The following is a 25,508-nucleotide window of genomic DNA, read 5'->3' as shown; positions in this document are numbered from 1 at the left end:
TAATCTTAGTGCAGAGCTATCAACTACTTATTTTTTCCTTTGTGTAAGTGTTTATTTTGCAAGTGAACATTTTACTGCGCAATAATAGTTTGGGTACCTGACCGGGGTCATGCTTCAGAAGCCACGTTGTGATATTGAGGCTGTAGGTATGTCGTACCAGCATCTAAAGGATACACATTGTACAACACGTGTGACCTAGATAGGACTAGGAAGTAAACACATTTCTCATGGGTAATTAAGTGTGTAACATCTCTAAAATACATTTGACTTTTGCATAAAAAAGACCCCATGCTGAAAACATCGGGGAAATATTGTATATTTCAGAGTAGAACTGTAACAGTCAAACTGCGATGTCCTTATATAAATTTTGTAACAAGCTAATGACATGTTTAGGATAAAGACCATATGTATCACTAATTTGTCTACTGTTTTTCCCCATTTGTCTCCTTGGCGCGTTCGTAGGTTTACACAATAGCATTGTATTTGGTGCAGGTTCTATAGTGTTATATTCATGTTCTGTTTTGAAATATTTCTTTTTCGAACAAATACATTACTTTTGTGTTTTCAAAAGAAGACGCCATATATGCATTTTCGACTCAATATTTTTTGACTCAAATAACATTAGGCCGCGGTGACCATGTGGTTAGGAAATTTCCCGACTTGATCAATCTCAACTTCAAAGAATTTTATTGACAAAAGTCAACGAAATAAGACTGAAGGCATTTGATACATGTCTTCTTACCAAATCTCTACTTTTGGATAGAGAGTTTGAACCCATCCTCGTCAAGTTACAGGTACTGATCACTGCCGCTGGTCGGTGGTTTTTCTCCCGGTACTGCAGCTTCTTCCTCCTGAACCTGATATCCCAATAAATGACCCTGGATATTAATAGGACATTGAAAGAAGAAAACAAAAGTGACAACGTTAAATAATTCCATAATGGTAAGTGTAATTTTGAAATGTTTTCAGTGTGATGTCGGGATTTCAAATAACAAGCGAACTTCGATTTTTTCAGTGTTCTAAGCAACATTGCACGTTTTATTAAGTGGAATTATTGTTCATATTTTCAATATCCAAAATCCAAAAAGTGTCAATTGTTATCGCAAACTGGAGTTCAAATATCAAAGATCTCGGCCAATAAGAAAACAATAATATCACAGTTCAGAACAAATACAAACATAAATACAAAAAACGAACACCGTTTTCGACCACATATTAAACGGTTATAATGGAAAAGGCCCTTTAAATATCATTGTAGTTGTACATTTTAAACGAGACATTCCGAATCAAATGCGAATTTTTTTTTAATTACTGTAAGCATTTCATTTGAAGAATAATTTATCCATATTAAGAACAAACCAAATTGCACATAATAATTATTTTGTACAAATTTAACTTCCTTTCACCCGTAATGATACCAACAGTTCATGATGTGTTAAGCAAAGATACCCTATTCAGGTATACCTAGAAGGTATAATTAGTTATAGAAGAGAGATAACTCGTAATAGTTCAAAACAAATGACAACAAACATTACAATAGAAATGCTCTGAGACATCACCTGGAGACGATGAGACGGATACTATAGAGAGAAATAAAAATATTAAATCTAATATCACGGTTTTACATCATCCTAATTAACAACACTGTGTGAATAGGAATATAAATGTAAACACAATGTGATAGCTCCAGACTTGACGGTCCTTTATGACATGTAACAAGAGACCACCAATAAACCGATATCACAGCGATCTGCTCTGGAAAGGTTTCGTATAGCAATACTACAAACAGACTTCATAATATGAATCAGCACACGATTTCACACACACCTCGAAGTGGCATCGTATTTATAATGCTCACGAATCAAAGCGCATGTCCAACAGTTACTTTACTTATGATTTATTCTAGAATGAACATTCAACCATTAACACCGACTAGATTAGACACATATCAATGCATTTAAAAATACAATATACACAGTATGTCCGTTGTACTCCACTATATACATGTATATATGCAGCATTATTGGTCTTCAGTAGGAAGATCAGTATGTCGGTAACTACAACTTGTTTGCGACAAATGCATCTGTGAATATAATGATATTAGGTTTTTTTTTATCTTTATGAAAGATAAATGGAATTATATATATAATTGTACGCATACACATAACCCAACAACGGTACACTGATCGTATTGGTTGACCAAATAACATTTGTGGAGATCATGGAGGTAATGGCAAGCTAGATTAGACTACTAATCCACTACAACGGCGATTGTGCTTGGTAATTACATGTGTATCATTAGGCATGCGTTAGTAAATTGTCTAAATCCCATGTCGCTCCAATGTACACAGTATATTACCTTAGGTATATGACGTGACAGTTTGACGTACGGACGTTTGACGTCAAATGTTCATTATAGATTAACTTGAATTACCATGTAAAGACCTCCATACTTTTGTCACAGACATTTGCCCTCGGGTATATGACGTAACAAGTATGTGTATGGACGTTTGGACGTCTTTCGCTCCGCACCAGAAACTTGACGTCAGGTGTATGACGTAACAACTTGATGTACGGACGTTTGAACGTCCATCGTTCCGTCCTCCGTGACGGTAATATCAATGTCAGTCCGAGTGTACTTCTCAGGGAACACGAACAACACTAATAAACCGAGTCCAACACTTCCAACCAAACAGAAATTCATCCAAGCCGTTCCTGGAAATAACGTGTAACATTCAATAATAAATTATACAAAACATGTCTTAATAATGATAGTATGAGGCTGTTGATGGTGGGCTAAAAGAGTTAAAAAAACCATTACATAGTTGTTTTCTAAAAAAATTTATTAAAACTTCCATGCGTGATTTTTTTTTTCATTTTGCATTACCTTTATATGTGTTTTCCGTCAAATCTCAAAAAAGCAAGAACATGTATAAAGCTTACAATTATTTGTAACAAGATATCAAGCATTTTAAAACATCACTTAATAGTGACATGAAAGACAAACTCCAAATTTTGAAGACAACAACACAAGGAACCTATCCCAGGAATACAGAAGACCATTAAAATATTCCGTACACACACCAATTACCCAATAAAACAACATTGCCGTATACATACCTATACCCGGAATAAGCAGAGCCATGAGAAACATAATGCCGAATAAGTTGTTAAGCCAAGTCATGAACCCTCCAGCCAGTCCCTCGGATACGGGGTAGGCAGCTTCACATGCTAGCTCGTAGAACAGAGGAATCGCTCCGTTTAGGAACATCCCACCCATGATACTCGACGCATAGAGTTGGACTGAAAAAGAAAACATTCACTTTAATGTTATTCACTAATTAAAATTCGGTGAAGTCCATCATGTAACATGAGGCCCAAGGGCCTTAAAGGCCCACTACCTTTCGGGGGCAAAATTTAAAGGTTTCTTAAAAAACATTAATAACGTCAGAAAACCAATGCCGATGCCCTAAGATGAGGTTTCAACACAAAACATATGCAAGATTTCCTGCGTAATATATGAAAACCGTGGAGAGTCTTTTCGCTGTCTTGCCGTCTGGCGCAGTAATAGTCAACTACCGCGCGGTATTTAGGACGACGGCGGGAAACATAAGACGACCCGCGTTATGAAAATTAACACTTTATCTATTTCGATTAAATTGTTCAGAAGGTGATGATAAACGTAGTATTAACTGTAAGTTAATAACTTTTGCGACTCTACAAAATTATCGATCTCGTTTTACATTCCCATTTTAAAAATTAAAAGTCGTGTCGGAAAGGTAGTGGGCCTTTAACGGTCATCTGACTTCCATTGCAAAAGTCATATTGGAAATTAATTAGATATGGCGTCATGGTAGCCGTCTTCGATTTTGGATCAACCAGAGATGGAACAACATTTGGTTGGGACCACGTCAAGATCTTTTAATGCAAGCTTCAGCCGCATTGTACCGGTATCACATTTAGAAATGTGTTTTCAAGATGACGGCTGTGACAGCCATCTTGGAATTCGGATCGACCCGAAAAATAACAACACTTGGTCGGGGATAGCCCTACCAGCGAGGTTCGCTCCATATGCACCATCTGTTACTTGTACCGAGATTACCATGTATTTGTTAAATATACGCATTGTCGTTATATTTTAGTGCGGATTAGGCTATATCACTATCATCTCAATAGGATTTAAGATTTATCACAGGTATTTTATATGTTCAAGATAAATTACTGAGATTTTCCGTCAAGGGTTTAATCACAATAAGCTTAACAAACAGTATACATAATACAATTATGATTGTTTTTGTTTTGTTTTGTAAGATTGACATTTCTAGGATTACTGATTTTGAAGAATTCGTGCGTGTGAAAAATGATTCCAGGATTTTTTTTTACGTGCATGGATTTCAAAATATCTACGGATTGGTCAGTTTAGTTTCTGAATACATTAATTATGTCCGTGTTGTTTAGGTTGAACAAATGTTTTTGTATCCAAGTTGTTATTCAAAGAGATTATCTATTTTTTTTGTTTAAATGATGTTAATGTTTTACATGTAATGAAAAATTATTGTAGTCTTCAGTAACATTGCACATATTACATAATTGATCAGTTTCAATCTTCCATTGATGAAAGATCTATATTGCTTAAGTTTATTTTCATGCAGGTAATTGAATATGAAAATGATTAGTACAACTTATCTGGTATTCTTCAAAGTTTTCTTTGAAAATGTTGTGCCAGTATAAATATGCAACTGGTTTTTATAAGTTTTTTTTAATGAGATGATTATATATATTTTTGTTGTTTACTTTCCTTTTGGTTTGCTATTGATAGTTATTTTCTTTTGTGGTCCATTGTTCATTTTCACTCTTTCGGGTTTAATGTTTTCACTTTTGATTTTGTTGTAATGACCATGTCAGGATAATTTTATGCATGTTTCAGGTAAAACGCACCTGTAGAACTTGAGAAGAAGTTCAAAATGAGTTTTCAAGATGGCGGCTGTGGCGGCTATCTTGGATTTCGGATCGACCCGAAAAATAAAAACACTTGGTCGGGACCATCTTCACTTGTCAATGCAAGATAATCCATTACACTCCTTTCTGGCCTTGACAGAATCCGCCTCTTTTACGGTGCTTTACTACTGCTGGTGGCAAATTATTTGATTACAGTCCCGTTACTGGTCAATGACGTAAATTCTGACCAATCGGAGCGCTCATTTCTTTCTTGAAGGTCGCTAATTTTAGCGCTACTTTCGCTTTCAAACAACCACGCTGTTGATTTGTAACGGGCGCTCTGTGCTGTCGATTTTCACCGCAGCCAATCAGCGCGCTGATTTCCAAGGCACCGGAAAAGCGGGTCAAAAGGCCAAGGGATCATCGACGTATGTCGGTATCGCTAGGTAGGCGAAGGTAGGTTGGGACCATGTCAGGATCATTTCATGCAAATTTTAGCTAATCGCACCGGTAGAACTTGAGGAAAAGTTCAAAATGTGTTTTCAAGATGGCGGCTGTGGCGGCCATCTTTGATTTCGAATCGATCTGAAAAATAATAACACTTGGTCGTAACACTGTCAGGATCATTTTATGCAAGTTTCAGCTAAATCGCACCGGTAGAACTTGAGAGGAAGTTCAAAATGTGTTTTCAAGATGGCGGCTGTGACAGCCATCTTGGATTTTTCGTTCGTCCCAAAAAATAACAGCACTTGGTCGTGACACTGTCAGGATCATTTCATGCAAGTTTCAGCTAATCGCACCGGTAGAACTTGAGAAAAAGTTAAAAATTTGTTTTCAATATGGCGGCTGTGGCGGCCATCTTGGATTTTTCGATCGGACAACACTTGGTGGTGACCATGTCAGGATCATTTCATGCAAGTTTCAGCTAAATAGCACAGGTCGAACTTGAGAAGTTCAAAATGTGAAAAGTGAACGCACGGCGCACGGCGGACGACGACAGATAAAACATGACGACTATAGGTCATCCTGCAGATAACCTTAAAATTGAGTGAGCTCAAATATTAATCAAAGATAAGACCTGAAAAGTATATTTTCGATTAATATGGGCTTATACAACGATATATCGAATTGATTCAAAGTCTTTCTTTCAAATCACATAACAGACCATTGACTTTAGTCTTTCTTTATTTTAGTAACATTATATTCCAAAACACTTGAGAAGCTTAACGTGGCATCGATGAGAGATGAAGGTTTGGTCACTCCGATAAAGAAAAAGACGGTCCTAAGGGCCTGTTTTCAATTTCTATTCAACTTCAGTTACAAAATTGGAGTGCCATTTCTTGTAGATTTTATACAACAATATATCATGCAAGCACCAAACTTTATCATGTTAAACATAAAGGTACATTGTAAGTAAAGCTTCCACTCACCGGTACTAAACGCTATAGTCTGATTACAGAGTAGTGTAAGCCATACAAAGGAACCCGCCGCTAGTACAAACATACCAATCAGGAACACCTTCATCTGCTTCATAAAAATATCTGCAAATCTAAAATAACAAAATCAACAAATTACCAAGAAAAGCTAAATTGAAGTAGAAAACAGTTTCAAATATCACTTTCTGTTAAAACATATAAACAAGAGGCCCATAGGGCCTGTATCGCTCACCTGGTTTGTAATGTCAAATAATGTTCTAAATACAGGTTCATTGTTTCTTTTCTGAAGGAATTCAATTATTTACCTCTATTTCCCCACCCCTCCTGCCCCCGGGGGGTCAGATAAAAAATTTATACAAGTTCTTTTCCCCATGGATGTTTGTGGCCAAATTTGGTCACAATCCATGCAGAACTCTAGGACAAGTAGCGATTAAAGGGATTTACCTCTATATCCCCTATTGGGCCCCATCCCTCCTGCCCCCGAGGGTTCAGAGTCAAACTTTATACAAGTTCTGTTCCTGTTCCCCCATGGATGTTTGTGGCCAAATTTGGTCACAATCCATGCGGAACTCTAGGACAAGTAGCGATTTATAGGATTTATCTCTTTTTCCTCTATTGGGCCCCGCCCCTCCTGCCCCCGGGGGGTCAGAGCCAAAATTTAAGTTCTGTTCCCCTTCCCCCAAGGATGTTTGTGGCCAAATTTGGTTACAATCTATGCAGAATTCTATGACTAGTAGCGATTTAAAGGAAATGTTGACGGACGGACGGACGGACGGACGACGGACGCCGCGCCATGACATTTGGGCCAGGTGAGCTAAAATGCAAAATATCTGCATCATAATCTTTTAATAAAGGTGTTGTTCTAAGCAAGATAAGATTAATATCATACTTAACCTTCTCATGATATTAAAAAATACAAACCTGGCTATAACCAGTCCTGATGCACATCCAGCTATAGTAGAATAAAACCCTATCCAGCCAGCTTCAGACTGAGGAACTCCCACAGGGTTAAGGATGACGTCAAATACCGACCCATATACGCCGTAAACACCAGCAGGGACAGCGTACGCCATAGCAATCAGCCAAAGGTTACCGTTCCTGGAAGAACAAAACAATATGGTTGACAAATAAACCTTAATTATTGACAAGGACAGCGTGCGCCACAGTAATCAGCCAAAGGTTACCGTTCCCTTAAGACTAAAACAATACAACAAACATATATACCGTTAACATAGACTAGAACGTCATAGCCATCGGTCAAAGGCGACAGTCTTTGGAAGAACAAAACAATATGGATGCCATGCGGCTATCTGGGGTTTGTAAAGTTTTTTAAGGATGACTATTTTGAATGTATAGATAGAGAACATTTCAAACTGGGCATTGTAGAGACTCTACGTAATCTAACATACGCTAATCATTGTGTTTGCCGTTAGTTACATTTGTAGATTTCTACTCGACCCTTGATATGCTCTGTTGCTTTTTTTGATCAATTATTAATTTGTCTTTTAATAAAACAAACTGTGAGTCTATTATTAATATGTCTTTCAATTAAAACAAGCTATGAGTCTATATAGGTTCCTGATATACACATACATAACATGAAGTGATACATATCTATTTGTCTTGTTGGTAGTTATAAGTCATACGTTACAATAGTCAGATCGATAATGACGATATCGACATTCCCAAACATTTGTACAATCGTATATACAGCATTATCACATAGTCAGTTGGAACCGAAAAAACGAGGATCGAGATAGGAGAAAAAAGCTTAATATACGAACTAAATGTAAAGAGTTCAACTGTGTATTTGAGGATTAACCTCTTACTTTGCTTAGTTTAGAGCATGAGGTAAATTGCGTAATTCTTATATTTACAATATATCCATGCACAACAGCAATTCAGAAGAAGCGCGCCGTTGACTGCATCTTAATCCCGTTCTTTTCTCAATGACATCACAAATACTAGTTCCTATATTTCAGTTTTTTTATTCAGGTCAAATGGCAATAACACATTTAAAAAATTAAATCTGTTTTATTGTATGTCGCCGATGGTTTCGTACATGTGTTATTTGTAAAGATTGAAACGTGATATTGTGGAATGTCAAAAGAAGTCCGCCAAATTTTACATGTATCCATACGCACTGAATCGGGTCACGGTCTGCACTTAGGTTATTGGGAAATATCGATACAGAAAAAGTAGCAATTGTAAATATTTAGAATTAACTTGTTCGCAATATGAATATTTCGAATACGCTAGTTTGTTCTTTACTTACTTGCAGATTTTCACGAGAGCTTTCTTATACTCCACCCGTTCTATAGAGGCTGTGGTGCTTGGCGGTAAAGGTGGTTTGTCAGGGAAATATATTATCACTAGGAGTAGAAGCAGAGCTGCATAGCCACACTCTGTAACGGAACAGGGAACGTAACACACCTATATCAATATTATAACCAAGTGTATTGACAAGAACAGGGAACGTAACACACCAATATCAATATTATAACAAAGTGTATTGACAAGAACAGGGAACGTAACACAACTATATCAATATTATAACCAAGTGTATTGACAAGAACAGGGAACGTAACACACCTATATCAATATTATTACCAAGTGTATTGACAAGAACAGGGAACGTAACACAACTATATCAATATTATAACAAAGTGTATTGACAAGAACAGGGAACGTAACACAACTATATCAATATTATAACCAAGTGTATTGACAAGAACAGGGAACGTAACACAACTATATCAATGTTATAACCAAGGGTATTGACAAGAACAGGGAACGTAACACAACTATATCAATGTTATAACCAAGTGTATTGACAAGAACAGGGAACGTAACACAACTATATCAATGTTATAACCAAGGGTATTGACAAGAACAGGGAACGTAACACACCAATATCAATATTATAACCAAGGGTATTGACAAGAACAGGGAACGTAACACACCAATATCAATATTATAACCAAGGGTATTGACAAGAACAGGGAACGTAACACACCTATATCAATATTATAGCCAAGTGTATTGACAAGAACAGGGAACGTAACACACCTATATCAATGTTATAACCAAGTGTATTGACAAGAACAGGGAACGTAACACACCTATATCAATATTATAACCAAGTGTATTGACAAGAACAGGGAACGTAACACAACTATATCAATATTATAACCAAGTGTATTGACAAGAACAGGGAACGTAACACAACTATATCAATATTATAACCAAGGGTATTGACAAGAACAGGGAACGTAACACAACTATATCAATATTATAACCAAGGGTATTGACAAGAACAGGGAACGTAACACAACTATATCAATATTATAACCAAGTGTATTGACAAGAACAGGGAACGTAACACAACTATATCAATATTATAACCAAGGGTATTGACAAGAACAGGGAACGTAACACAACTATATCAATGTTATAACCAAGGGTATTGACAAGAACAGGGACGTAACACACCTATATCAATGTTATAACCAAGGGTATTGACAAGAACAGGAAAGGAATATAGTTTTCAACAGTCTGCTGAACTGAGAAAGTTTCCTGAGAGGGCCTCATCAGTTCTGATTTGCACTTCATAAGCTTGGGTCTCAGCATTACTATTCATACTTTGGTCTAAAAATTAGACATGACACTCATATCCCACCAAAATTGACAAAGAAATGATAAATCATGTGGATAGTATTATACTCACCAATATACATCAGCCGCATTATCTCGTTCTGTAGAGTATCGAAGTTAGTTAGAACTGAAAGGAAGACACACAAGGCATAAACAACAAATACATTTCATTCTTTTGTGTGATATTAAACCAAATGTGTGATCGGGTGGTGTAGTGGTTAAGCCACTCGCCTTTCACCTAGTTGGCCGGGGTTCGATTCTCAGCACAGACGCGAAAATGTTAGGGTTCACCTGCCCTTTCACGTGGGTTTTCTCCGGGCACTCCGGTTTCCTCCAACACAAAAATCCCTATCGCGCTTACATCTTGGCCATCGAAAGTTATTTGCATAAGTTGTATAACTTGTCGTAATCGATGTAAAATAAATAAAGTTAATATTTTATATAACCAAATGTGTATGTCGATATGTATTATTTGCTTTATTGAACAAAGCTACACTTTTCAATTATATCTGTTCTTTGTTTTCTTGTTTTTTTGCGACTCCCGTAGAATTAAGTTACTTAGGGTGTATTTTGAAATTGCACAATGATGTTAATTATACGATTTTATATCCTTAGTATACATAATTGAAACTGCTTACATAAGGACCCGAAATAGACACTCCTTGTAGGACATCATTAGAAATTATAACTATGCCAAACACTGCATTAAGGACTAATTTTCATTTTGATTGTGTTTAGGAATATGAACTCAGTTGGCAACACAGAATATGTTGGTTGTCAAAGGCGTTCTTACTTAACACCATATACACAGTCAAAATAAAGACCAATCCTTAATACATACCTGCAAGTGCTGATAACTATTTTCATATGCAAAGACAGGGTACCAAATACCAAGAGCAGGTTATACATGCATGCTATGTCGGTACGAGGTAGACGTGAAAAGATGTGGTACTTACTAGTTTTATTGAGTGTAGCGTCTGTTGTTGGTATTAAGCTGAGCTCGGTTCTGAAAACAAAGTAGAAATATAGTAAGTATAAACAGTTGTTATAGATCTAGAGAATATACAAAAGACACACGTTACTATACTATCATATATTATAATATACAAAAGACACACGTTACTATACTATCATATATTATAATATAAAAAAGACACACGTTACTATACTATCATATATTATAATATAAAAAAGACACATGTTACTATACTATCATATATCATAATATAAAAAAGACACATGTTACTATACTATCATATATTATAATATAAAAAAGACACATGTTACTATACTATCATATATTATAATATAAAAAAGACACATGTTACTATACTATCATATATTATAATATACAAAAGACACACGTTACTATACTATCATATATTATAATACTTAATACTCGACTACAATCCAAAACTGATATGATCAATAATATATTTATCTGTTCTTATTATAAAGATCATGTCTATTATATATATTATAAATACATATGTTGCCTTTCAAACAGTTTTATGGAATTTGCACAAAACAACACAGAATAGTATACCCGTAATCTTTAATACATGTCTAATTAGTACACTCTAAGTTAACAATACCTATTGATAATTTCGTGTTGGTAGTGTGGTGAGGAGACCAGCCCAGGACCTATTACAATGAAACAGTCAAATCATTACTTTAACTTTCAAAAAACAGTAATTGGTAGATATATATATATCGCACGACTATAAGATGTTTTCGACAAGAATGAAAAACAACTGTTCAATGTATTTGAAAAGATCAGCACGTGGACCAATTAGAGTTGTATACTTTTGATTGAAACGTTTGAAATACTAGATTATTTTAAGACACTGGACATAAATTATGAGCTTTCTATGTCAAGAAAGATCAATTTAAATGTTAGGAAGAAACAAAAAGATAACAGAAACATAAAATGTATGCCTTGCCTACAACCTCCTCCATTTTTAATCTTACCTAAAATGAAGGCTACTGCCACACCTCCGTAATTGAAGACACTCGATGTAGCGGTAGCCGTGGCTCGTTGGTCGGGAGGGAACCACAACGCGGCAAGGAGAGGTGGCCCCGCAAACGGCACCGTACCGGCAATACCATTCAGTACTGCACAAGCGTTCATTGTCCTGTAAATAAAAGGTATACAGGGAGGACATCAGGTGGTTATACATGTTCTATGTAAATTATCTACGCCACATAATTAACTTTAGTTGTGAGTTTGCCATATGTGTGTACGTTTTTTATATGGAATATTATCAGACCGAAAGTCTACAGTATCGGACAATGCTTCATTGGTTAAGCATTCAGAAAGTGATGTTGGACGACATGGGTAGGTTTCAAAACTACACATTGCATACATGTATTAACCAAGGGGAACCCATTCCAATCCTAAATCATCACACCCGTCGATTAGACAAACGAAACGTGAACAAACACATTTGGATTTTGGAAATTCAGCAGCATTATCTGATTATCTTTAAACCAAACAGAAGGAAAGGGTAATGTTAGATTTAAATGATTTTACCATATACCACAGATATAAAGAATTTCTAGGAACTGTGTTTACGGCCATTACCAGAGTGTGTAGTCAGAGTTGCTTGTTATACAGCGCAGACCGGTACCGAGAAACATCAGTACACAACAGCCAATCAGGGACTTCCGTAAACCTGGAAAACACAATAGAAACAAGAAACATTATAAGGATCTGGTAGTGTCACGTCTTACTTTCAACCCTTCTTTTTATACAGCAAGTACGTAGAGTCTGTTTTTTTTTTACCGAATTTTGATCTAGACACCAGACAACGTCTAAAATAAAACGGAACTAATTTCGATGTCCTTATGAGCGAGAACAGTTTATAAATATCCTGGGGGTCAATTCGAGTCAACGTATGTCAAGTTCAAGAAAACAAATGAAAAAACCCACAATGTAACCAGTTTTACATATTTTTATGCCCGATGCCTTTGGGGCTATCACAAGAACATTACACAAACTTTTTAATCTATGCTAATTTATCATCTAATTTTCTTTTTAGCACCACCAAATTTGACATTTAATGTTCATGTGGCACAAATTGTATAATACATGATTAAATTGTCATACAATATTAAAAAAAATTATAAACTTTAAGAGCTAAGGAAAAAAAGTATATCAGACTCAGCTATTAAATGTTGATGATCTGTGTTTGGAGACAAGGGATCCGTTTTCTGCAACACTGACACAAGTATTTTAGATTACACATCGTCACTAACTTTCTGCAGAAAAGGCACACGGATATATGCCTACCCTACACAAATGGTAGGCTGGCCTAAATGAAAGTGGCTGTTGATAGGATGTTCAACAATAAAAAAAAATATGACGAGTGTCATGTGCATCCGTTATAACTTCACTACTTAAAGTGAAGTTTTTGAACGGATGCACGTGAACACTGACTACTCCTCATGTGATATTGTCTGCCTTTTTCCTCCCTCTCGAAGGCCTACATGACTCAAAATAGCCTGTAGCATTATACCGGTACGAAAAGTACGTTTCTTTTAATGGATATCGACCTATCTGATATAACATAACAGTAAGACTGGGTGTGAAATGGCAATGCACTAACATGCACCTTGCAGCTGTGGACAGATGGAAACCACAAGTAATTTCCCGTCACCAATACAAGTGAATTACTTGATATTGATTTATAGCAGACATCTTGTCAAACTCACGTGGGAACTTAAGTTAACTACAATCTTTCAGCAGTCTCGTGAACTAGTAATTATACCACATTCAGCACAAGTCATTAGATACTTATTCTATCCAAGTGATTATTTTGTAGTGAAATGAAAATAAAAGTATATATATCTTTTGATCACGACATATACAGTGCCGATATGATTTACAGAATTAACAAGGACATAGTCATTCAGATCCCCCGTCAATGGAGGTATCAAAGCTGAAGTAAGTTTGATTGTGGAGACTTATGTGTATGAAAAAAACAGGAAAAGGGAAGTTGAGCTAAAGAAAGATGGAGTATAATTCAAGTAGAGCGGGGCTGCAATTGTTGAATCAGGTATACACCTTGACATTTATATTAGACTATATACACAAAGATGGATGGAGTTTTGCAAAGTAACATTTACCATTTACCATGATATTTTCAGCAATGTTTCCATGGTAATATCTCTTCTGGTTTTAGAGTTATGCTCCGGAAACGAACCTGGTACAAACATATATTTTCAGCAATGTTTCCATGGTTACAGAAAAAAAGTACAAAAAGTGAAAACTTTAAAATAGCAAAAGGCACTACTAGACCATAAGACCAATGTGTCTATGAAGTTTCGTGGAAATATCTCTACTGGTTTTAGAGTTATGCTCCGGAAACCATTCGTACGGATGGACGGACGATGATAAAAAGCGTTACAGTTTTTTTTGCCAGGCTCCTGTCGGCCATCGTAGATTCTTTATAAGTTTCATTTATATCTTGGTGGAATAACGTATTGTCTGGCTAGGAACGAAGGAACGTTAGAATCGATCAAGAGGTTATTGGATAAACAAATGAACATAACTTTTTAACACAATGCTGTGACACTGGTACACTGTTTTATCCTTTACAGTACCACTGTTCTCAACCAGATGCGCACGTATTTTTGTTTTAATAAAGATAATAGAGATATTATCATATATTTCTGTCTGTCAGATTATTTTTAGTGTGCAAATGTCCGTGTTCTCCAGTTACCAGTGGGTATAGGGACCAAACGGATAGTACTAGCATAGTAGTCCTATAAAGACTGGACGTATTAGCAGGGCTAGACTTTCCAAGCCAATTTTTAGTGATTTGTTTAATATTCTAGAGACTGGTAGCCAGTCTAGCAGGGCTCGTATACGAGTCGGTTTCATGGTTTTGATAAATAAAAGTACGTACGAGTTGTTGGAGTCACATCTGGACATATAGTTATATAGATATAAAATACAGAGCTATAACGTAGTGACATCTGTCACATTAATATGACTAATATTCCATTTGGTGCTGCATATCATATTGAAGTGGTGAACCATGCACTTGAATAAATGGTTAAAATACATGTATTGGGACGTAACAGTATGCAGTAGAAAGAGCTATGTATGATCTGGGACCTTTTTCGTCCCCATATTGGAGTGTTAACTATTTAAGAAAATTATATAAGAAATTAATTAATTGTTTTAGAAATGTTTGTTCATCTACGACATCACTGATTTAATTGTAATGGAACTTTGTTTTCTTCATTTCATATCTTGTAACATCCAAAATATGCATAAATTAAGCAATTTTTGATAGAAGTTGTCTAAGAATCAACAGAGCGCAATCCTGAAAATAAAAAAAAGTTTTTTCAACCATGCGCTAAATGAGATTTTAGATGAAAAGCGTAACAAAATTGGTAAACATTAACAAAAATTCCACATTTTTGTAATTTCTGCATGTTTAAATGGTCACTATAGCAACTACAGCTGTAACAAAGTACAATCATCAAAGCTATTGATCACGTGTGAAGAATGTACTTTTAAATTCGTCTTATGATTTTTCAGTGAGTTTGTCAATTATTGCAAAAACGTTTCCTTTATAACTTATACAGTATGTTCATCACATTCTATGACCGAGTTTTCTTCCTTTTTGTCCTTTGAAATGTATGCGCATTTTGTGTTATTTCTATTGCTCTTTATATTTGGAGGAAATAAAAAAACAATAACGACATAAAGTGTACTGTTAGTTTTAAAGTTTGGGGATATGGTGGAAACGGTGACATCACAGTAAACATATACACAATTTAGTCCGATGTGGTTCCGAGTATCACAGTAGATAGCAAAACTTCAGTGTATTGCGATGTTTTCCGAATATATTAACGGGGCGTACCTTCGTTTGAACAGAGGGAAATGTTGACATTCTAGACATGAAATGAATACTACATATAAACAGTAACAGAGTCATTACAGAATGGTGGGGAATGGATGTATCATTGACGCTATTTACGATTTTTTAATTAGTGATATTTCGAGTCGAATTAATGACTTTCAATGACTCCATACTTTAAGTATGATGAAAAATGAGTGCATCAATATCATATATACTTTTCACTGTTCACAAACATTTGTGTGAGGTTCATTTAGCTACATTTCGTGAGCCTAAAAGTAGTAAAACCGGTTCAAACGAAGGTAGGTCCCTTTAGACGTTTACTTACCCGCATATCTAAAAGTGCCTACAATAAAATGTATTTCCATTAAAACGTAAATGTAGAGATACTATCGTGTCTGTATTGATTGTCCGTTGCCATGGTTTCATCTTGTGAACGAATACTATAACGTTGTATACATAAATGTATCATTACCTACCGTAAACTTACTTATTTCAGCGCTAGTTTTATTTTAGCGCTTTTTGCGCTTTCATTGTTAAAAAAAACCGCTAATTAATGAACCGCGCTATATTTTGTAAAAATGGTATTTCTGGTAATCTACGCTCATAAATCATAAAATAATAATTTTATAGTATATGTTTCGTGTATATTTTGTTTGTTTGTACCATCTGTATAAGTAAGGTGGGGGCTAATGATGTTCAATCCTATAACTTTTTGTCGATAAAATATTTGGATATTGAGATATTGTACACTTTTTGGCGGGTTTTCTACCAGACATATACTAGTTCGTGAGATGCCGATATTTAAAATTATCGCGAAAATCCGACATTACGTGACGCCTTGATAGAGACATTGACTTTGTGCATTTAACTGGAAAAATAATCCATTGAAAAATCAATGGAATCATACTTTATTTTAGCAAATAGTCAAAAACATGAATTACAAATATTGATGTTACTATCCTGTACCCAGTTTGCAAACATGTTTTATGACTTTATGAAAAAATAGTGAAATCTATGCTAACTATCGCTGTATAGGCTATTTTAGAAGACTGTACATACGTTTAGTTTTTGTACATTACCTTGAGCTGTAGTCAGGTAACATATAGGGAAGCATGCTATAATGTAAGCAACATTTCCCCAGTTAGCAAGCATCGCTATGGTACTATCCTGCCAATCAAACACCACCTTGGAGGACTGTGTGATAGGTCCCCATGTGTTCCAAATTAAGGCCTGACACAAACATACTCCACAAAATACGCTTAAAATATACCATCTCCGGTAAAATACACCCGTCCCGGGGGTGGCGATGTTTTCTCCCGTCCCGCGGGAGTGTCGTAAAAGAGGCGTACGAACGGTGTCTTCATCTCTCTCCATCGTCGTTCACTAGCTATAGGCCTACTGTTTACAAACTTATCTATTTATAGAAAGGTGTTTATTCATAGCACGTGATATGGTGTTCCATATTTATCTCACTGTACAGTATGTCTTATTATCGGTTACAATACTAGAGCTTTTACTGGTTAAACAGTAAAAATCCTAAAGGAAAACGATGACCGAACCGCTGTGTTGTTATTTTCATTCTGAAATTATCCCACGGAATGCTAACCGGCACAACACCACAGTCACAACTAACGCTATTAGCATGTGACATGCAATGACTCAATCGATTGACACCATGATGTATTGAACAATGAAGTGTTTTAGTGATAAACAACTCCATGTCGATATCCCACATCCAACTAGAACAACAAACGCACTTTATCGCAAGAAATCATACGGCCTGCATATTATTTACACACAATATACACAACAATGACCGTTTTTACCTCCGATACTAGAGAGTTATTACATTCCGAGTAAGAAAGTGCGGTAAATTTAAATGTATGTGACATGTGCAAAGTTTTGCCAAAAACGTAGACTTGGAGCTTCAAAATTAAGTAAGTAAGTTGTGTTACGAAGATTTGAGTTTTAAGGGCAGACATTAGGCTACTTGTTTGGCAGTAGATGACCCAGCGTGAACGATGTAAGATCTAAAAGTCTTTAGTTATCATTAAATTATAGAGTAGCTAGCATTATGTTTTGTAATTATTGCAAAGTTTTCACTTTACCATTGAATAATAAGACCTCCCATCTTATATATAACGTGATAACTTGTTTAATGTTTTGTTATTATGCAGGTCGATTCCGAATCAGCCGATTTTCTGTGATTGAAAAGTAAGTTGAGATTAATTGACCTTATACAAGTACAAATGTACATTTTACACCGAGAAATATTAATAGCAAAAGAGATCAGCCAATCGATCATTCATTCATTATTCATTAATTTAGAGATTTATAAATAATTGGAGTTATAAATATTGCACTCTACTGAAATTACAGAGCCTCCACGTCATGGACCAAATCCAAAGCTCCATTCCTCTGTAATAACGTAAACCATACTTAACTACAACTAAATGAATGGACGACCGAACAAACGGATAGACGGACAGACGGATGAAGAAACGATAGAAGAAATGAATTAATGAATTATTTGATTTATTGAAGACTACTTTTTGACAATTTTATCTTTCATTCACTATTTTTTTTAATTAAAAATGTGTCATGTTTACCTTTAACGTCCATGAGATAACATGCTGGGAAGACAGTGATGATGTAGGCGATATTGCCCCAGTTAGCTAACATGCCGATATTACTATCCTCCCATTTAAATATGACTTTGGCGGACTGTGTGATCGGTCCCCACGTGTTCCATACTAATGCCTGACAGAAACAGATACAGGAATACACGGCCAACATGTACCATCTCCGGGTATATACTGCAGTCTTCACAGCCTGGGAGTCCGGCTTCACCGCCCCTAGTAGTGGGGTATGGTCACTATTCTTACTCTCCTCCATGGCTATCAGTTTCTATAAAATGTTAGTAAATATTCCTCACACATACATTGTACGTAGTCCCAAGATCAGGGTCACGACCAATGTCCTGACGATATTTTTTAATCCCTGACCGACGATTTACGTGACATCACTTCTGAACTACAGCTCAGTTAAACTTTGATCCGCAGACCTTACGATCTTATGGTGATATAATTGTATTATCTCTTGTGGTATAAATAGTTCCAGTTAGTATGTATACACACTGGTGAACTGTTGACCCTAAACAGAACTTGTGTACATATTTATCACTATCTACATTTGTATATATACATATATTATGTGTGTGCATAAATCATATACACATACTTCAAAAATTAAAGTTAGAACTGGTCGGTACGGCTAGTGTTCGGAGGTCTGGGTTCGATCCCTGATCTCGCCATGCTTGTTAAGTACTACTCCTTTCATGTTTCATGAGCGTGTCAGTGAATATAATTTCAGGTAAAAGGATCACGGAAAAATGACAGAACTTGTCGCCTCACAAGCTACACTGGGGACATCCTTAATAATCGAGGGTTTTCTATCACTAATATTTTCTCCACCCCAGACTATCTCATAATAAAACTGAAGGCAACAGAACATGCAGGTAAATATAGTCCTTTGATGCACATCAAAAGAACCAAATAACGATACACTGTGGTTGACTGTGTGGCTTTTAAGTTGGGCGTCGCTCTGTCTGTAATCATCAAAGGAAGTCTTTGCATGTCCGTGATTGGTCAGTCGTTTTCTCCCGTATCGCCTCCAGTTTTGCTATAAAAAGCCAATGTCAGATAATGTACAATCTAATTAAAATTAGAACTTCTATGTCGCTCTCCGTACGGAGAGCGACATAGAAGTTCTAATTTTAATTAGATTGGATAATGTACAGCGAAGAGCTATTAAGCTACTACCTGGATTTAAGGATAACTCCTATGAACAACGTCCAGCAAAATTAAAATTACCAACTTTTAAACATAGAAGATTTAGAGGGGACGTGGTAAAGGTATTTTTAGATCACGAAGAAAAAAAATGACGAAAAAGCCACCTTCAACCCATTTGTCTAATATACCAATGGAAGAAACAGCGTTGTAGTTCAGAACTAGAAAACGTATACTTTAGAATAGTGCATATCTGGAACGGTTTTCCAGAACAGGTCGTGAACGCAGACATCACGGGAGATTTTGAAATCCTGCTGAACAATAAATATATCGATTACCAATTATGTTTTGGAAGTTACATATGACCTGTGTAATATGTCTTAAGATAAACGTAGAGACTATCAGCCTACGTCCACAATTTTCTAATTTTTTAAATTTAGAGCTTAATATTGTTTTTTTTTTTCTAATTTAAAAATCATCAATAAAGAAAGTATCAACAATTATACCCCCTCGTTCATGTGTTATGATTATGGTATGGTTCATATGAAGATTAATCATTGAATAGGTCAAGTGTCAATGCTGTTATGCAATGAGGTTCATTTACAAAATGCATTTACTCCTCATTTTTCATTTCTGAATAAAAGAACAAGTAAAGCAAGACATGGTAACGTAATGTAATACTTACGCAAGTACGTAATGTTCGATATACTTCCTGTATACCAATACACGAATAAATATTGGGATGATTTTCAGAAAACTTAGACGTGTATATCAGAGGTACCATTCTCTTACCATTGCTAGTTATGTACATAGGTCATGATTGCAAGATTTATCTCGGGTTCCTCGCGCTCCAATACGACATGTGACGATGTGTGTATCACAGCGCGATCGACTGCAGCAAATACTGTCTGCTTCCAGTGAATCACCATATTAGAACAAAGCATTTTACTTGGAAAATCAAACTTTCACGCAAGTATAAAACAATCTACACTTGTTGAGCCTACTAACATTTGATGAAATAGTAAACAATGCTGATGATTCATACACAAATCATGTCAAACAAACAGCTACCATATACCAATCTATGTTGATGATTTATTTGATGGAGATAATTCACATATATATATATAAGGAACAGTTTCATTCTGAAGAAAGAACATCCAGTACGGGCATCGATGTTGACTATTCAGTAAAGCGAAATTCGTGTCGCACATATTTCATAGTTTCCTACACGTTTTACTTCAAACCGTTATGCCTGGTTGCAACACAAGGCACATAGCGCTAACCCTGTCTCTCAAGATGTTTAAGGGAAATGGTAATCGTATTCCTTGATAGTACTTATATCCAAAAGAGTACCGACTCGACTCATCTCTTTCAAAAGATATTCATTCCGTCTTCAAAAGAAAATAAAAAAAATACGCAGAGTTCATGAGCTTTGTCTTTCATGCAAGATATAAATGTACTATTTTATGCAATGAAAATGATGCAGATCTCATATATGCTTCTCAAAACATCTAAGAACCTTAACTTTCTGTGCTTCAGTGAGGATTACAATGCCATTGCCGACCAAGCATTTCAGTTATATGTAAGGCTTACTGCGGGATGTTCTACAATTATGTATATGGCTTCTTATCTTCTTCCAGACGATCAAACACAACATGATACGAGAACAAATTCTAGATGAGCGTTAATTCTGTAGTAGCCGATCTAAAGCTCGTGTTGAGAAAGAGTGAGGGGGTAAACAGCTATCAAGTATCCGAAAGAGATTGTAACATTACAACCAACCAATAAACCAACATGTTTGGCGTTAGAAGCTAACTATATGATGACTGCTTGAAACAGTGGAACTGATCAGAAAACATCTCAATATGGACTTTTATTCACCTTTATAACGATGCCATGACCAGAAGTACAATGTTCCTCTTCATTCTTCCATGTTACGTGTTGGGTACTACAAAGTGGTACAAAAGTGGAAATTGATTCAAAGAAGCTAAACTACAAAAAGTAAAAGTGCTATATAATTCGGGGGTTTCGAGATCGGGATACACAAACGACGTAGGTGAAGTACAATATTCCGTCGATTAGTTCAACTTTCCGCTGATTGTGACGTCAGAAAAATCACGAAAAAATATGAGGTCACAATTACCAAAAGGCGGGACTAATAGACGTTAAATCATACCCAAGTCGTATACCACTTTATCGAATTTGTCGAGTTAAAGACCATTAAATTAAAGTTGTACATTATCGGCCTTTAGCTAAATAAATGGTAAATATAAAACAAAACAAAGTGGTTGTTAGACAGCCAGTTTGTCTCAATGTATGGCTAAATTACAGTGTACATCAGGCATTCAGGCTGCACCATATAGCACTATGTATGGAATTAAGATCTATTGCAATCCCTGCTAGAGGTCGAATGATAAACGCAAGTTTACAAGTTCATTAATCGGTGTTCCGATCGATGAAAATATTGGTAGATGGATGAATAGTTTGATGGATAGGAAAGAGGGATATTCATATTTATTCGTTATATGTAAATTAAACAATGAGACAAATAATCTATTAAAAGTATATTGATTATCCTTCACGTCCATCAGATAACATGCTGGAAATATAGTTACAGTGTAGATGATACTGCCCCAGTTAGCTAACATGCCGATGTTACTGTCCCTCCATTTAAATACGACTTTGGCGGACTGTGTGATCGGTCCCACGTGTTCCAAACCAGAGCATTACAGAACAAGATAGAGGAGAGCATCGTTATAATGTACCATCTCCGGGTATATACAGCAGTCTTCATGGCCAGGAAGTCCGGCCTCACCGCCCCTAGTAGTGGGGTATGGTCCTCCTTCATCGTCTTCAGTTTCCATGAAATGTTCGTAAGTATTACTCACATACGTAGTCCCATGATAGTACGACACGTACGTACTTGGAGGGTCGTGGCCGAGGGCCTTATGCTGGTTTGTTTGGACAAGGTGATGCAATACCCAATCGTAGCTGCACTTGACATAACTTCCTAACTACAACTTATCATTAGCTGACCTTTGAACTGTTACAATCAGGATGTTTAGAAGGATGATCCTACTAATATATTATCTACTGTACGTGCTACTAGAATGTGTGCACACCGGTGCACTTTGACCTTTATAATCAAAACCTATGTATATAGCTATCAATATAAGATATGTGAGCCCGTTTATAAATGTGTTTAGATGTTGAAATCAATACAATCAAAAGCTATACATGTATTGTTTCGTTCAGAGTAATCATGTTCTAATTCACTATGTTCAAACGAACATAAAACATTTATCATATAAACACAACAACTGTTTATATGGGAGTGGCATTACGGTTCAAGTACTTAAATCAGAAACATTACAATAAATATTGACAATACGCAATACAAATCCAAACATTCTTCATTTCCTTAATCTATTGTAATCCTTATCTAATACAACATCTATTGTAATCCTTATCCAATACAACATCTACATGTATTGTAATCCTTATCCAATACAACATCTATTGTAATCCGTATCCAATACAACATCTATTGTAATCCTTATCTAAAAAACATCTATTGTAATCCTTATCCAATACAACATCTATTGTAATCCTTATCTAATACAACATCTATTGTAATCCTTATCTAATACAACATCTATTGTAATCCTTATCCAATACAACATCTATTGTAATCCTTATCCAATACAACATCTATTGTGATCCTTATCTAATACAACATCTATTGTAATCCTTATCCAATACAACATCTATTGCAATCCTTATCTAAAAAAACATCTATTGTAATCCTTATCCAATACAACATCAATTGTGATCCTTATCTAATACAACATCTATTGTAATCCTTATCCAATACAACATCTATTGTAATCCCTATCTAATACAACATCTATTGTAATCCTTATCTAATACAACATCTATTGTAATCTTTATCCAATACAACATCTATTGTAATCCTTATCCAATACAACATTTATTGTAATCCTTATCCAATACAACATCTATTGTAATCCTTATCCAATACAACATCTACATGTATTGTAATCCTTATCCAATACAACATCTATTGTAATCCTTATCCAATACAACATCTATTGTAATTCTTATCCAATACAACATCTATTGTAATCCTTATCCAATACAACATCTATTGTAATCCTTATCTAATACAACATCTATTGTAATCCTTATCTAATACAACATCTATTGTAATCCTTATCCAATACAACATCTATTGTAATCCTTATATAATACAACATCTATTGTAATCCTTATCCAATACAACATCTATTGTAATCCTTATCTAATACAACATCTATTGTAATCCTTATCTTATACAACATCTATTGTAATCCTTATCCAATACAACATCTACATGTATTGTAATCCTTATCCAATACAACATCTATTGTAATTCTTATCCAATACAACATCTATTGTAATCCTTATCTAATACAACATCTATTCTAATCCTTATCCAATACAACATCTACTGTAATCCTTATCCAATACAACATCTACATGTATTGTAATCCTTATCCAATACAACATCTACTGTAATCCTTATCCAATACAACATCTACATGTATTGTAATCCTTATCTTATACAACATCTATTGTAATCCTTATCCAATACAACATCTACTGTAATCCTTATCCAATACAACATCTACATGTATTGTAATCCTTATCCAATACAACATCTACATGTATTGTAATCCTTATCCAATACAACATCTACATGTATTGTAATCCTTATCCAATACAACATCTATTGTAATCCGTATCCAATACAACATCTATTGTAATCCTTATCTAAAAAACATCTATTGTAATCCTTATCCAATACAACATCTATTGAAATCCTTATCTAATACAACATCTATTGTAATCCTTATCCAATACAACATCAATTGTGATCCTTATCTAATACAACATCTATTGTAATCCTTATCCAATACAACATCTATTGTAATCCGTATCTTATACAACATCTATTGTAATCTTTATCCAATACAACATCTATTGTAATCTTTATCCAATACAACATCTATTGTAATCTTTATCCAATACAACATCTATTGTAATCCTTATCTAATACAACATCTATTGTAATCCGTATCTTATACAACATCTATTGTAATCCGTATCTTATACAACATCTATTGTAATCCGTATCTTATACAACATCTATTGTAATCCGTATCTTATACAACATCTATTGTAATCCGTATCTTATACAACATCTATTGTAATCCGTATCTTATACAACATCTATTGTAATCCTTATCCAATACAACATCTATTGTAATCCTTATCCAATACAACATCTATTGTAATCCTTATCCAATACAACATCTATTGTAATCCTTATCCAATACAACATCTATTGTAACCCTTATCCAATACAACATCTACATGTATTGTAATCCTTATCCAATACAACATCTATTGTAATCCTTATCCAATACAACATCTATTGTAATTCTTATCCAATACAACATCTATTGTAATCCTTATCTAATACAACATCTATTGTAATCCTTATCTAATACAACATCTATTGTAATCCTTATCTAATAAAACATCTATTGTAATCCTTATCCAATACAACATCTATTGTAATCCTTATATAATACAACATCTATTGTAATCCTTATCCAATACAACATCTATTGTAATCCTTATCTAATACAACATCTATTGTAATCCTTATCTTATACAACATCTATTGTAATCCTTATCCAATACAACATCTACATGTATTGTAATCCTTATCCAATACAACATCTATT

The 25,508-nt window shown here is 35.1% G+C and overlaps 1 protein-coding gene across 3 annotated transcripts; it reads right to left on the bottom strand.

Moving 5' to 3' along the window:
• Positions 1-1,008: 1,008 nt before the first annotated feature.
• LOC138315939 (solute carrier family 49 member 4 homolog) lies at positions 1,009-18,979 on the bottom strand. 3 transcript variants are annotated; one of them, XM_069257357.1, is made up of 12 exons: positions 16,984-17,721; positions 16,230-16,247; positions 12,613-12,703; positions 12,000-12,163; positions 11,624-11,672; positions 10,985-11,034; positions 10,102-10,155; positions 8,650-8,779; positions 7,296-7,472; positions 6,369-6,487; positions 3,121-3,303; positions 1,009-2,715 (listed from the first exon to the last, which is right to left on the bottom strand). In XM_069257357.1, the coding sequence occupies exons 1-12, from the start codon at positions 17,276-17,278 to the stop codon at positions 2,546-2,548; spliced, it is 1,500 nt and encodes a 499-aa protein (XP_069113458.1). In that variant the 5' UTR covers positions 17,279-17,721; the 3' UTR covers positions 1,009-2,545. The 3 variants fall into 3 exon arrangements, with proteins under 3 accessions (XP_069113458.1, XP_069113460.1, XP_069113459.1); XM_069257359.1 differs by lacking the exons at positions 16,230-16,247; positions 16,984-17,721 and adding an exon at positions 18,514-18,979; XM_069257358.1 differs by lacking the exon at positions 16,230-16,247.
• Between the last annotated feature and the right edge of the window lie 6,529 nt (positions 18,980-25,508).

This window comes from Argopecten irradians, chromosome 2, assembly GCF_041381155.1.
Source record: "Argopecten irradians isolate NY chromosome 2, Ai_NY, whole genome shotgun sequence".
In the NCBI taxonomy this organism is placed as follows: domain Eukaryota; kingdom Metazoa; phylum Mollusca; class Bivalvia; order Pectinida; family Pectinidae; genus Argopecten; species Argopecten irradians.
The sequence above is the reverse complement of the archived record's forward strand: the minus strand, read 5'-3'. Positions and strand labels throughout refer to the sequence as shown.